Source organism: Anopheles arabiensis, chromosome 2, assembly GCF_016920715.1.
Source record: "Anopheles arabiensis isolate DONGOLA chromosome 2, AaraD3, whole genome shotgun sequence".
NCBI classification, from domain to species: domain Eukaryota; kingdom Metazoa; phylum Arthropoda; class Insecta; order Diptera; family Culicidae; genus Anopheles; species Anopheles arabiensis.
The window spans coordinates 52,616,006-52,631,514 of NC_053517.1; the positions used below are offsets into that span (position 1 = coordinate 52,616,006).

Sequence of the window (15,509 nt, forward strand, 5' to 3'; positions counted from 1 at the left end):
TTATACAACATTTAAGATAAATAAATCTAGTTTATATTCTCATAAATCACTACGCATTTTTAAAGGGGAATAAACATGATGACATATAGTTAGTTTGTTAGAAGGTTTCTATGCACGTTCACTAGAGGATTTTGTCTGGATATTTACGGACTGCATTTCGATTACATTGGTTTAACCTGGTGGATCTGGTAGCTTGTAGCGCACCATACTCGCCTGTCCGAGATGGGTAGGCCATGTCATACCCCTGGTACTGAACGATCCAGCCCATAGTCGTTCGCAAGGACAGACAAAAGGAAGCTGTGCATGGTGTGTCAAAAAATGTGTAACAGATGGTAGAATATGGGTACCTGCGGGTGAGAGAGTCCGTTTCTAATTTATTATCAGTTGGTCAGTTTTATTATCAGTTGGTGACACGTTCAAAAGGATGTGCGCAGATCACGGCTCGATCCTGAGGGCTCACCGTTGAAAAAGGCGCTGTCAGCGTGTGATGTCCTCAATGAGGATCTTGACACAGAACCAAGAGTGGTCAGAGTGGTCAGGATACATACAGTGGCGGATTAAGGGTATCGGGGGCCCTTGGCGGTAAGACGAGTTAAGGCCCCCTGTAAATGGTAAATGGTGGTCCGGGAGGAGGGGGGGGAGGGTGTTAGCGGCATTAAACTGGCTGTTGAGAGTTTGAACGCCGTCGGGGGGCCCTACGATCATCAGTCACAGGCTCTAAAATTGATTCGCCAGCCTCGGGGCCCCAACGTCCATCCTTCCGGGGGCCCTTGTCGCTGGTACTCTGTCCATACGGCATACTATAGAATGGCGATCTACGGGGCCTCTTAATCGGCGGGGCCCCAGGCGACCGCCTAGTCCGCCTACCGTTAGATCCGCCACTGGATAGATAAAGGATGATAATATCATGCCCGTGATAGGTTTAAGCCTCATATAGACGGTCCCCTCGTAGTAAGGACTGGCCAGCCGGGTGTGTGGTACGGGCAAATAGAAGAAGAAGAAACAGGAAAATGGAAAGCAGCAGTCTGTAGAAGCTTCGGTTGAGACCTTTGCTGTTAAAGAAGAGGGAAATGTCGTTGCATGTGGATGGAATGATGAGATTGTGGGTGGTTCGGGTGATGAATGGTTGGGAGCGTAGATGAATGAATTGGCGAAGCCAGTTTACCTCTTTCCATGCGTTGTATGAGGAATCAATGAAAATAGTCAAATCGTATTGAATTATAGGTCAATTTTCGGGAATATAGGGGAAAGAAAAAAATGCGACATTTTTTAACACATGAGTACATTATCTCATATGGCCGTTAAAACCAGCTTACATCGGGTTGAGATCAACATTGGAGTATCACACGTGATAAAAAATCAAATTTCCGGTACGGAATTATTCCTTCACTTTCGCTCATTTGAAATTGGCTTCATAACCGTTGATCCTCATGGCGATCAAATGGCCACATCAGAAACGGCACGGAACGGCAACCACCAGCATAGCACAAATATTGCTTCAAAACCAGAATTGATCGGCTCTCGCATCGTCAAGGTCACAGGTAAAACCAAATACACTACATATATATGTACCAATTGCCAATTCAAGATACAACTACAACCCTACCATATACCAGTACCAGCTGATGAGCTATCGCACACAAGCGAGCGGCGCGCGCAAATAAGAGGAAGGGGCCTGAAGGAAGAGAGGACAGGGGAAGGCACCGGGAGAGAGAGTGTGTGTGGTCAAAATTTTTGGCCATTTAAATTTTGTCCACCAACACCGTTGCATTTCGGAGCTTTTTTCTTGCCAGAAAGAGATAGCCATACACTTGACATACAGCTGTCTCGCTCATATGACACTTCCAAGGCTCGCAAGCTCTTTAATGCGAGGGCTCTGGAGCAGTGAACTTGTATGGTGTGCGAGCCCTCGCGCGCCCTCGCAAATCGCTGTCACTTGCACTGCGGGAAACCGGCGTCAGCTGTCAGAGAGCTCCGAGAGCTTTCGTTCAAGCTTGGAGACATTGACGTTTGCATAGATTGGTTTCGTTAAAAAGCTTCATCGGTTTAAATTTCCTGTTGGCAGCTACAGTAGAAAAATGGAATTTTATTGAAGGAAGGTTGAGGAAAAAGATTTTATTAAAATTGAAAAAACATGCACGGCAAATTTTTTTTGTATCTTTGAACAGCACATGTTTGGCGTACCGTTAAATAAAAATCTGGTTGACTCAAACTAGTGTTTTCAGATGAATATTGCATATTTTTGGGTTATTATTTTTAACAAATTATGCTATATTTCTCTTTGAATTGTGTACAAGTTTTCCGTGTTTCGCTGGAAATAGATGATCCGAGATCGTCGCGGTACCGCGGAAATCGCGTATGATTAAATATTTTTATCAATTTGCGAATCAAATTATTTATTTCACATAGTTTATGCAAAATAAAATACAAAACTCGTCTCTCTACACGTTTTTTCAAACAAATTCACCAAAAAAAGTAAAAACAATCGGTTCGCGCTACCGCGAAAATCTCAAGAATCCCGAAGTTGGGTATCTCTGCGAAACAGCAGGTGCGATCGGAGTAGCGGAAGATTTGACAGCCCAACTGTTTTACAACTATTAAGGCCGGGCTACATTGACCGTACTCGCATGCGTAATTTTGATTTTCACTCGCGCATCTGGCGGCGGCTGGTGGAAGCTTTTTTTGGTCATCGAGGGAATGGACCTGCCGGATCTCAAAATTAAGTAGTTTTTCCATCGTTTTCCATTGCAAAAATGGATGCAATGCGTGCAAAACATGTATATCTACGTTTTACAAAACTTTTCTCCTCCGATTTAAGTAAAAAACATGGAAAATTAACGTATTTTCTGGAGCGGCTCCAAATTGTTTGGCAAAATGCTTCGGTCAGCCGCCGCCAGATGCGCTAGTGAAAATCAAAATTACGCGTGCGAGTACGATCAATGTAGCCCGGCCTTTATAAACAAGGCGCGAATTTCGCCGTACCACGACGATATCGGTTCGTCTATTTCCAGCCTTTCGTTTCCTTTTCTGCAAGCATCCCGAAGACATCGCAAACGAACAGCGCAACGATTGTCAAACATAAAACAGCATGGCTAGAAAACAAATGATCTCACCTGGGCACTATTGCTCAACTGTCAGACGTGCAGGGTATCACCTACCTCTCGCACATCTCGGTTGGTTTTCCATGTGATTTTCTGAGTAGGTGCATGTGTGTTGCTGCTGTTGCCGTACTAATTCCTCCAACGCGGCTAACTCTACAAAGCCGGCAGTGCGATAGTAACACGCACAGACCTGCCGGAAAATCACAAACCATCGTGAAAATTGCATGCAAATCGAATCGGTGCGCTAAAACCGTCTGTAAAGTGGTCCCAGAAACACGTGGACGGTATCGTCAAAGTTCCCGCACCGTGTGTGTAGGACCCCAGTGTGTGTAGATGTGTGCGAAGCAGACACCGTACAGCATCAAGTGTGGAAAAGAGCATGAATGGTGGTGAAAATTGTGCGCCCAATAGCGAACGATTTCCGGCGAAGAAGCAACGGTGTCCCATCGTTCCACCGTGGTTCGGCGAGACGGGATAAATGTGTTGGCATCCGGTTTTGAATGCGCTCCCCCACTGAAAACGCCGGGAGCCTTCGTGTGTATGGTATGTGTATGGTACGGTATGCGAAAGTGTGATGGCTGCGTGTGTGTGTGTGTGTGTGTGTGCGTACGTGGATGTATGGTAGTGTTGGTGTAGATGCGCATGTATGCAAGGGACTGTGTTGTGGCGGACCAACCCTCTCGCCTGGCAGGAAGGAATGCACCTTGCCCGGCGGAAATAATGCCGGCTTGCTCAGCTTGCGAACGCATACTGTTACTGAGCGAAGAGTGGTTAAATTCGGTAATGTTTCAAGGCCGGGACGAAGCCGATGGCGGAATCAAACGCCAAAGCATATGGTAGCCGCAGGCTGCCTGCCCGCGCAAGGTGTGTGTGATGTTGGCGTTTGATTTATGCTGAGGTGTGTTTGATAACGTGGAATCAAAACGTGTGCTCAAGTGAAAGGTTCGCTCTCATGCGGATGTCAAACGAGTTCAACTTTGCAGCAGAGCTAAATGGTGGTCGTAGTAGGAGGATGGGCGGGGACACCGATGAAGAGTGGATTTGGTCGCTGAGTAGAGTGGGGCCCGCTTCAGTTTGGTGATGTATGTGTGTCTGCTACATTTTAGAAACACGGTTGCTATGTTACTCCCAGCTACCTTGATACTATCGAAGGAGGCTCGTAGAATATGAATAGGGAGGTGGCCATCACTCGACCGCGAGCATTACCACCGAGCATGTTCACATTTAATTTACGAACAACACCAATCGCAGGATTCATTTGCGTTGAGTAGGAAGAAATCTAATCGCGTTCACGGACACTTTACGTAATGTGGCCTCGTACGAACGCGAAGAGTATTTTGCAGGGGGATTTTTTTAGTACGGCAGACGCGCGAAGGAAGGTGTCTGAGGCAAGCTGCAACGGCCATCAACCTTCTTCTCTCTGGTGACTGTGTCTGTCGCTAGTGGTAGCTTTGCTGCGGTATTGGCCGACATTTTACGGTTGGTCACTTTGTGTGTTGCGTCTGTGGTACAGCGGCGGAATTGTACCGAACCCTCCCCACTATTGGCTTCCATTTTCGGAACGTAACACCACGCAAGGATGTGTTGGGAATGATATTCAAACAAAGCGTTGGCCTCGTTTTTCCCCGTTGGCGATGAAAATTGTTCCACCTTCGGTGCGAATGGAGCGAGTTAACGAAACCAAATAAGCAACGATGTATCGTCGTTTTATCCTTCTTATCCTGGTTTGCGCTCATTCGGGGAAGTACGAGATGATGCGCAAAATGGATGAGAAAAGAATGAACAATTTTCTCTCGATTGGCAGTGTGTGTGTGTGTGTGTCGGCTCTCTCTCTCGTTGTCACCCTGCACACGCATATCCCTTTCCCAAGTGGCGGGTTTGCTTCAGATCGAGTCCGCTGGTAACAACAGGTTCTGTGCTTTCTTTTCCCTTGAAAGCAGGACAGCACCCTTTCACCTTACCTTCACCAAGAAATGGACCATTTTATTGGTCTTGTTTTACTATGCGCTCATGCGATCGTTTTTACACCGGTGGGGCGTCTTGGAACAAAGAGTTAGTCGAACGATGTGATTGAAGGATGTGATGTGAAGGATTTTTAGGGTGGTATTTTTTTGTTTTGTTTTATATATATACAGTATGGCATCCTCGAACAACGCAAACGACGGCTACGGTAGTTGCGGATGATGCGAAAAGTATTGAAAGGCCGCAAACCAATTCATACGCACAATTTGACACAATCAAAACACAAGGCTGGCGCGCGCACATGGCTGTTAGATTAGACGTCACAGCCACGTGTTTTTGTTGATCTGTCAAAACGGTACAGCCGCACACGGTGAGCGTTATCGGGCTCTTGGGGGTAATTTCCCGCGCATCATGCAGGAGGGTATGAAGTGTGTTATAAACATGGCACATACATGGCACAATTACAAATTAATCTGTGTGTCTATAATTGTACCCCCACTATTGCAACATTTTTAACATTGTTTGTGTCACCTTTCGTTTGCGTATGCGTAAAGTGCTGGTGTTAAGGGGTATCGGATAATAGTGTGGTGCGTTCGTTTGGATTGGTTTTCCATTTGCTACTCTGCACTATTAGAGAGGCCATACGTTACACACATATTACTTATTGTACGTTGTCAGTTCTATGATGTTCGAATTAGTTAATAATAGCCGTTTTGTTTTATAAATTCAATGTTGGGCTTTTCCAACATGGACGAAAATTTGAACGGACCACCGAAAGGTGTTTGAATCGTTCGTTGTCCATTTTCACAAAGAATGTCCAATCGCTGCTTGTTTACGGTCGCTATTAATAGAATCATCAACAAAATGAAAATAGCTTCTCGTCTCGCGTATGTACGGTTGTGTTCTATGGCACTAGTCTTTGCACAGCTTCCTGTACGTCATTGGAAAGGCCGCCGGTCGTCGCAGCCTGGCAGTCCTGGCGGGGTGGCGGATCAAATGCTGGGTTGGGCGAGAGCTGGCAGGAACCTAAAAGATTGAAAACGATGACATTTTGGCGCATATTTCTATCCTTCATTTACGTTGGCATGGTTGGCACGTGATTTTTTGATGACGAGTAAAATACGATTGCGTATCATGCGTATGTTTAGGATACCATCTGGCGATTGGCGTTCGTAAGCACCGTATCATTAGACAACTTTTCGCTTTTGTACATTATGTTGAAACAGACGCACGTTCTTTGTGGCATAAGAGCAGTGGTAAGACAATGAATGTGCATTATGCATACAGCACACAGCTAGCAAGCGAGATAGAACAGCCACCCAAAAACGGTACCATTTAGTAGCCGCTCACCTTTTCAGTTGCTCGACTCGTTTATTTTTGCATCACTCACTGTCGAAGAAAGAAGTGACACACAGCTCAAGGTGGGGTGCTGCATGGTGTGCACTCGGTTTTTCACTATCGATAGCTAGTAATTATGCAATTGAACAGTTTGTTTCGGGCGTTGTTCGATATTGCCACTCAGCACACGCCTGCACAATTCACGTGGGTAAAATTAGAAGATGTTGAATGCTTCCCAGCTTGTGTATGCAGTCAGCAGCAGTGTAGGAGAGTGCAACTGTTTTGGTTCGTCAGTCCCCCACTGTCGGTTTCCGTTTTCTTCATCGTGGTTGAAAAAGAGAACTTCAACTTCATTACAACGCTATTGCATTCCTAGCAACCGTAGATGTTACCACCAGCAACCAAGTGTGCAAAGTAGCACAATGGCTGTGGAAAAAACAAAATTTAAATCAAGTTAGCGGTGTGTTTGAGTGTGTTTTTTACGGAAAGGTTGTGATTTGTTATTTGATTGGCGCACTTATTGCGTGATTTAGGATTTCATTTAAACTTATACCGTATTTTTGTTTCTTTTCGCAGTTGTAGTCAACGTATATAACACAATCGGGTGTAGCTTAGCTTAGATCATTCGAGATCTCGGTTCTGAGAGCAATCTTTCAGAACCGAGACGTTCATTACACCGGTGTTTGATTGTTGGTATATCGTAAAAAAAAAGTAAGTGACAGAGTTTCGGGAGAACAGGGAGCCGACTTGCTGTCCGGTGCAGCAAGTGCACACGGGGAAGTGTGAGATATTACAATCTCACACCTACACAAACCACACACTCAAAACCAGCAAAGAGGAGGTGTTCGGCCCGAAATTGAGCGGAAATCATGATCAATCTCTCCACATCGACAGCGGCACATGCTTACGCTTGTCGTACCACCGGAAGCGGTATGGTGGTCAGTAGGGATGTGTCCAATAGTAGAAGCTCCCGCTCCCTTCGCCACACTGTTGGAACTACGGACGGCGTGGGCACTGACAGTGTGATAGGCACTGGCGGTGGTCTAGATATGCTCGGCCCAGGATATGCCAACATTAATGGCTTCCGAAATAATCGGTTAGTATTAGACGCTTGAAAGACAGTGCCGCGTGTATGTTCGTAGCCATTCGACCTATCTCTATCTTATTTATTTGTGCACGCATTCATTCTATCGCCGTCGACGCGGTCGTGCCTACACGGGTGTACAGATTTCAGTACGAAATACCCACGGTCGGGCAGCACTATGGGAATGCATTTCACTTGGGCGAGGACGATGAAGAGGTGTCCGATTTGTTCATCGAGCATCACCATCTCACAGAAACGGACGTGCAGACCATCATGGAGGAACACATTGCAGAAGACGATGATGATGTAAGTTTGACAAACAAATGGCTAAAACATGGCACCTAATTTCTATAGTACTGTATAATTAACCATTGTTATGTATATTTACGTATGCATTCTTGTGTATTTTGTTAGGATGAAGACGTGGAAATGTCTGCCGCGGTGGAGGTGATATCGATTGATCCGAATTGTGATTATGATACGGATGAGGAAGACGATGAAAATGGTGAAGAAGACCAGTATGAGAATAGAATACATGTGCAAAATGTTCAAGATAATGAAATCGAGGAGGAGGAGGAGGAGGAGAATGAGGATGAGGAGGAGACACAAGAAGTTGGGACAAATGTCTTTACGCAGTCACGTAGCAGTGCTTTGTCAGATGCACAGAGCGAAGCAGAGTGCGATGGGCACGTGAATGCATTGCATTGTCAAATAGTGGAGGAAACGGTAGTCACTGGCGACCGTAGCAGAAGTAGAAATTGTAGCAATACGGACGCCTCCTCCAGCTCCACTAGCAGCTCTAGTCGTGACAGTAGCACTAGCAGTACGTACAGCAATGCTAATATTGCAGATAGCAACAATCCAACTATTTGCTCCAATCAATCTACGGTAAAGCCAGATAAACCCGAAACAATATCCCAAAACCACCAAGACTCGTACCATTCCTATAAAGACATATACGAGGATGAGGATGACAATGACGACGACGAAGAGGATGATGAGGAGGATGATGATCCAGATTTAGACTTTAGTCCTACGAAAAATACGCTTTGGGAGCTTCCGGCGAAGCTGCTGCAGGATAAGTCGGGCTCAAAGAAATCGAAAACAAAACCGCCCGGGCGCCGGAAACGTTGCTCCTCTAGTCAACGGCAATCTTTCTCGATGCCGCAGTCGCCGGTTGGTGCCGGGACGCTTAATAATGGCGGTGCTGTAGCTGGACTGCTGCCAACCAGCTTGAGCTTTGACGATCTAGATTCGCTCGTTTGCGATCTGAGTCCAACTAAGATTTTACCAGTAGGCAGAGTTTCGAACAACGAGCTAGAGGCTGGCGATGAGGAGGATTTACTAGACGATCAATTAGTCGATCCGGAAAATTTTGATTTGACCGCTTATATTACAGGAGATGATTCGACCTCGTGCGATACCAACTCGGAACCTTTCACAGCGTGCGAAAGCAAAGCGACCACCAAGAGCGGTGTCGAAGGTACACAGCGTACTGTTGCTCAGCTAAAATCTCCTCCAAAACGTTCCCTACCAAAATCCCGTGGCAAAGAACTAAAGGTTCTGCGCCAGCTGATGCTTCCACGTCCGCCCGTCCAGGCGACAAATGCGAACGGAAAAAAGGACGAAGCAGTATCGAATGGGAAACGTGATAGCGCAACAAAAGCGGTGCGGAAGCTAACGATGGACGAGGAGGAAAGCAGTGAGGCGGAGGAAGAGGATATAGCACAAAGAAACAGCCAACGGCCCGATAAAAGAGAGGAGTTGAGTGGAATACGAAGAGGTCGCAAAAGGAAGGCAGCAGATGATACCGACAAGGATCCTACCTGGAATCCGAACGGTGGAAGTAGCAAATCAAAAACTGAAGTCAAACAATCGATTCATAAACAGGCAATAACAAACAACGTAGTGGTTGGCGAAGATGCGGTAGCGGCCTCCAACGTTCCAACCGGTTCTAGTAAAGTAGCAGGTACTAGCGCCAATCAGTGTACAAGCAGCAGTGAAGAGGGGGATACAAGCGTATCAAAACCTTCTTCGATGGTGACGAAGGGAGTTAAATTTGGACAGGTGATTAAGACTGAATCTTCTGCTGCCAGGTTGCTGCCGGTCAGTTTGTCCAAAAAATCTCTCACCAACACTCCCCAGAAGGATTCCGCCGTTAAAACAATGGCCCGTGAACAGCAAGCTCAAACTAATAATGTTCATCGCAAGAAGACAAACGTTAAACTTGATCACGACTATTGTTCACCAAAACGGCACGGCACATCTGGTAGCAATATTCCGGGCACTCTCGGTGGACAGCTGCGCAAAACGATTGAGATACCTTTTCTGATGCCGATGAAAGAGCAGCTGAAACAGGAGCGCAAATTGCAAAAGGAAAAGAAACGTGTCGAACAATCAGTGCCAGCAAAAAAGCATCCGTCACAGTTGGGTGCTGTGTCCACCTCATCTGATAATAATGGTAAAGATAAGCAAGCTCAACCGCACCATCGAAGCTGCAACGGCAAAGACAGCGTTAGTCCGACGAATAGTGTGCAGAAGATAGCATCGCCTAACGCCATCCCTCCGGTATCCGATGGCGGCGAGCATTTGCTATCCGCAGTGAATGCTAAACGAACTGATGTAGATAAAACGTGTGTAAATAGGATTGTCACCGGTAGCAGTGATAGCAGTGGCGCTAATGAAACGAGTCACCCGGACGAGAGTGCTGGTGAGGTGAAGAAGTTTGCAATTCCAAATACTACCGTTGGTGGTGGTGTTGGTGGTGTTAAACGGCAGATTTCACTACTGAAGGTAAATCAACCAACAGCCGCCCTCGCGAAACCAGCCGATGATGGAGCCGCTAGTCATGTGAGCGCCAGTTCACAGGTGAAAATTGGTGATACGACGATAAGCGGTAGCATTTCAGCAGCACTGGATGGAGCAACAAACCGAGCCGTTGAAGGGGGAAGCGTTAAAAAAGAAACGCTTGCGATTCCCGAACCAACGACGCCTGAGGTGGAAGTGTCTAACAAAACAAGTGAAGTGGTAGTGCGTAAAAAGCTTAATCTCCAGGAGTACAAAAAGCGCCGCGAACATCCGGCTTCGATGGTATTGGAAAGTGCACCAAAGGTTAACGATAGCTTCCAGCGGCCACCAGTCAGGAGCGATAGGCATAATGATAGTGCGGTCAATTCTACAAGCGGGTATAGCAACGGTACGTTGCCGGTGTCAAATGCTGTTAGCGTGTTAGCCAAAACGGAACCTACGGTAGCCAAACCAGACCAGCCGCTACCGACGAAGCCCAGTAAGCCCGCAGTGGCTGCATCGGAACCGCTGGATCCCATTTCGGCCGCAAAAATGAAAGCTCTGCGCATGCAGCAGCTAAAGAAGGAAGCTGCAATCAAATCGAACGAAGCGAAATTGAGCCAAAAAACGATTCCGCTAATGCCGATCGTACCGCTGGCACAGATCACTTCCCTTGAGTTCGACGAGCATGGCAATCCGCTGCCGTTGAATGAAGCAAAGGCAGGAAAACCGGGTGCGGGCACTGCCGGGCACCATGATGCGCTCAAATTGCATCCAGATTACGAGGAAATAATTATCGTGTCGATCGGTTGCAATACAGCACTCACGATATCGCCGGCTGAAAAGGGTGTGGATGCCTTGGTACACGCACCGCAGTGTAATTTCGAGGATGGTGGTCAGCAGCAGCAGCAGCACCAGCAGGCACACAATAATCCGCATGCTTTGTGCAGCTCTAATAAAGAAGCCTCACGCTTGCTGAACATATCGGATACGATTAAGAGATGTTGTCCCTCGGTCGATACCATGCCGGGCAATTCGCTCATAGCGAGCATACAGGAGGTGGTGATAAAAAAATCAAACATTTGCTCATCCAACCATGCAAATGGTGCTGGTGGTGGTGTAAATGCGACAACATCGTCGCAAACTGTATTGGTCGGCGATGAAGCGTCCGTTGCAGAGAGAGCGGTAACGCTTAAAGCCGAAGCAATGTCGGTTGGTGCGGTCTGCAACGGCACGGACGGAGGAAGAACACACGAGCAGCAACAGCAACAGTACCTGCTACACCAGAGCTCTCCCTACGTGGGTGTCTCGCCTCCTAGTTCCTTCTCCCCAGGCAAGCCGGAACGAGCACACATCTCGAACACTCGGAACGGTGAATATCTTGTGTACAGTCCGAGCAAACAAAGCCGCAGCTCAAAGACGAACGTAGATGAGACGAAAACGATGCGTTCTTTACCTGTTACCATGGCGGCGCAGACGACAGCGACCGACAATGCAGCCGCCGTGGTGGTAGAGCACGGCGAAGACAAAGTAATCATGCATTTGCGAAAAGATCGCGTGCGCACGCAGCGCGTCGATGCAGCGACGCAAACCGAGCCATCCGGTCGGTTTCCTCCGTTGTGCAAACTTGCCCCATTGAAGGTGGTATCGGCTGGTGGTGGTGGTGAAAACAAGAAGGTTTCTGTTGCTACACATCGCGAGCAAAAGCGCACCGAACGCCGTTCCTACCGTCGGCATCGCCGCAGAAATCGCAGCGAATCGCCCTCTGATGCAGATTCCGATGCAACCGATCGACCACCGTGCAGCCGATCGAAGTCGCACCAGGACCGGCATCGGGCGTGGGATCGCCATAGTCGCAGTCGCAGCCGTAGCCGCAGTCGACACCGTTCCTCGCGACGTCGATCTTCGTGCTCGTCTGGCTCACGTTCGCGCTCACGAAGCGGCTACTCGGCCCGCGTGCATCCCAACCATCACAGCCAGCACCAGCCGACGAGTATCGCCGGGAGTGGCGGCAGCGGGTGCAACAACGGCAGTCGCTATTCGCGCAGTCGTCGAAAATCGCGCACGTGCTCGAGGTCTTCCTCCTCGACGTCATCATCGTGGTACGGTAGCCGGGGTCGCCGCTCGCTGTCGTCCTCGTCATCGTGCAGTTCGATGTCTTCTTCCGACGCGTCGGACGGAGACTTTTCGCGCCGTGGCGGTGACGGTGGCCATGGTGGTGGTGCGTCGCGCTCTTCCCGCAGCCGGTCACGTTCGCCGCGATCACGTTCCCGTTCGGGCATGCGTTCGAGTACGCCGGATCGGCAACGATACCACCCGCGAGACCATGCCAATCAGCGTCGGGCGATCTCACCAGGTAAGTGTCAAATACTATGTCAAATGGTCTCAAATTAATTTGATTTTGTCTTTTAAAACCATGTGATGGTTTTCCTATTATTTGAATTTCAAGTATCAATTACTGTAATATGCTTACATTACTTTATTAAAATCTATTTTATTTACATTTTAAAGTAATTTTTCATTTCTTCATCTCTGTTTAGTTTTTTTTTAACGGATTTTTAATATCGTTGTAACACTTTTATCTAAATTATTTTTCACAGAGCGTAATATCGTGTACGTCGGTCGGTTGGAAAGCACCACACGTAAAGAAGATTTACAGCAGAAATTCCAACCGTACGGTAAAATCGTCAAAATTACTTTGCACATGAAGGCCAACGGGTAAGTGTGTGTGTGTGAAAGAGGTTCTATTTTCTACCCGCGTCTGGAGTTGGTTTGGTGTTGCCCGCTGCGGCATTCAGTTGTGCGCCTCTAGGATACTTATTCTATTTAAATCTCGCCTAAAAAAGCTCACCTTGTTTTGTTGTTACGTCTCTCCTTTCTTTCTCTCACACACACACACACACAGGTCTCGGTATGGGTTTGTGACGTTTGAGAAGCCGCAGCATGCGTACGATGCAATTGATGCTCGCGGAACTGATCCCAACCTGCGCAATTATGACGTCAGCTTCGGCGGACGCCGTGCGTTCTGTCGCACACAGTATGCTGATTTGGGTAAGTGTTGATGCATACATGTTTTGGCCAAGTGGTTTAGCTTCGTCCTTCTCATACGCATTTGAATTGGGTTTATAGTAAATGCATTAAAGATAATTACACTACCAAAAACCTCTAAACTCACTCATCCACCTGCTTACAAATTGTCAATACATTTTCTTCGCAAGGCTTATTCCACTGGACACCGTTCAAGAAACCGTTGCTACCAATTCACGTGCATCAGACGATAATGATGCGAAGAATCGAAGAAATTATGAAATGAATGGATTTTTTTTACTTTTTTTTTTAACTCATACCCATGCTGCTACAAAACTGGAATAGACGGAGAACTGTCCAACGACCACGATCATCAGATGCCGTACGTGACGCTCGATGGAGCACTGTTGCTGCCGGCCAGAGGTCCACTACCGTACAGTGTCCCTGCCATGTGCCACAAAGAACCGACGTACGGCGGTGGCGGTGGTGGTGGTGGTGGCGGTGGCGTCGGCGCCATCGGAAGCGGTGGCGGTGCTGGTGAAAGCTTCGACGACTTGCTGAAGAAGTTTAAGAAAGAGATATGTGCGCGGAAAACTTGACCTCACTGCCGCTGGCTAAGCAGGAGGGCGTCAGGTGATGGCAGTTGGGTAGATTTACGAATCGATGGGAAAGCCATCATCGAGCAGCAGACAGCCATTGGGAGGGAACGAACGATCGTGTATCAGCAACAGCGGCGGCAACAAAAACGGCAGCAATGGTTTCAGAACGATGGAACCGAAGTGTTGTTAGGAAGTTGTTTCCTTCATTCTACCTCATGTTTCACAATAATAAGATTTTCAGTGCATGTGGCCACGGTTATCTGTTGATTCGGGATCCGCATCCGCTTTTTACCAAAACCATTTGGTAAAGCAGTAATGGCAACATATAGGATAGGACTTGCAAAAGGAAACTGTGTGTGTGTGTTTCTCACTCACCAAGCAGCAGTAGCAGCAGCATACCAATCTGAAAGGGCAAACACCACTTAGGCTGACAAAAGAAAATTAAAAATAATAATATCTGTGATTGTTTCAGTGAACATCCGGTCGTTCTGTGAGAATGTAAAGTCGGCGGGCTGCTCTGAAATGAAAAAGATTCTAAGTTTACGCGCAAGAAAAGAGCAGGTTACCGCAATCCTCTCTACCACTCCACATACACGCTATGCAGAAGTTCTTTCATAACTTATCTCTCTTTTACGTGATCAACCATGCTTGTTTGAGCGCCTTTTGATAGCTTATCAAGCAGAACTGACTGGTTATTTTGTGTGCGATAAACATGTAACTATCTTTGTTTTTGTTGGTATCACCACTGCCACCAAACCATGCACCCCCGCTCTTCTCACAAGCCCCACTCACTGGCCGGGAACGCTCTGAGCAGTTAGTTAAGACACGCAAGCCACGCTTCTCTCTCTATCTTTCTTTTAATGACGCAAATCATTTTGTTGGTTTTGCTACAAATTCAAGTTCGCTAATAGAGAGCGACGTTTAGCAATGGTTAGGGAACAAATCCCGCAGAAACAGTCAGTCAGTCGGTCATTAGTTTTGTAGCAGAAAGTGGTAGTCATAGTCAGCCATCAGCATTCGCTTGGTGCACCTGTAGGACGTGAAGCGCACGCATAAAGACAACATGTGTGGTTAGGCATTTTTTTTTAATTTCTTCGTTTTAAACCAACGCGTTTGAACGAATTGCAATATTGTGGAAGCAAACAGAAGGATAGTAAGGTAAAATTGTGTAATATTTTTATGCTCCTCGGTGCGATTACGCGATTACGCACACAGGATACACACTATTTGTTTTGTTTTTTCTTTCTTTCTTTGTAAGCTACGTTTATTACACAGTGGAATACAAATATCTTAATCTTTCGTAAACCCTAGATCGTGTTTTGCATATTTGTTTCAATTGTTCCGTTTTGTATATTGTGTAGATTGTGTAGGATTATGTAGGATTATGTTGGAAACCCGGAAGAATAAACGAACGATAACATAACATAAACATTGAGCAACATTATTGCACCATTTGCTGGAAAGAAAGTGGCACCAAATCGAAGAATGAAATTCGATTAATTTACAGTAAAGACCCCATCCCACGATTGAAAGACTTTAGTGTGCGTCTGTGGCACCGTTCGGACAATATCAACTTTCTCACCAATGTAAAGGAGTAACGCAGTATGCGGG

The 15,509-nt window shown here is 46.9% G+C and overlaps 1 protein-coding gene across 4 annotated transcripts; it reads left to right on the forward strand.

The window, feature by feature from the left end:
- The first annotated feature begins 3,152 nt into the window (after window positions 1-3,152).
- On the forward strand, window positions 3,153-15,327 carry LOC120902611 (serine-rich adhesin for platelets). Of its 4 annotated transcripts, none has more exons than XM_040311503.1 (7): window positions 3,153-3,644; window positions 6,978-7,497; window positions 7,629-7,791; window positions 7,900-12,628; window positions 12,873-12,990; window positions 13,178-13,323; window positions 13,491-13,638. In XM_040311503.1, the coding sequence occupies exons 2-7, from the start codon at window positions 7,271-7,273 to the stop codon at window positions 13,583-13,585; spliced, it is 5,478 nt and encodes a 1,825-aa protein (XP_040167437.1). In that variant the 5' UTR covers window positions 3,153-3,644; window positions 6,978-7,270; the 3' UTR covers window positions 13,586-13,638. The 4 variants fall into 4 exon arrangements, with proteins under 4 accessions (XP_040167437.1, XP_040167413.1, XP_040167420.1 ...); XM_040311479.1 differs by lacking the exon at window positions 13,491-13,638 and adding an exon at window positions 13,645-15,327 and having other exon boundaries at window positions 3,155-3,644; XM_040311486.1 differs by lacking the exons at window positions 3,153-3,644; window positions 13,491-13,638 and adding exons at window positions 6,601-6,890; window positions 13,645-15,327.
- The last annotated feature ends 182 nt before the right edge of the window (window positions 15,328-15,509 follow it).

Coding starts and splice junctions, on each gene's coding strand:
- LOC120902611 (XM_040311479.1), top strand. CDS start 7,271: ATGATCAATCTCTCCACATCGACAGCGGCACATGCTTACGCTTGTCGT. Junction 7,498..7,628: donor AATGGCTTCCGAAATAATCG/GTTAGTATTAGA, acceptor ACGGGTGTACAG/ATTTCAGTACGAAATACCCA. Junction 13,324..13,644: donor CACACAGTATGCTGATTTGG/GTAAGTGTTGAT, acceptor AAACTGGAATAG/ACGGAGAACTGTCCAACGAC.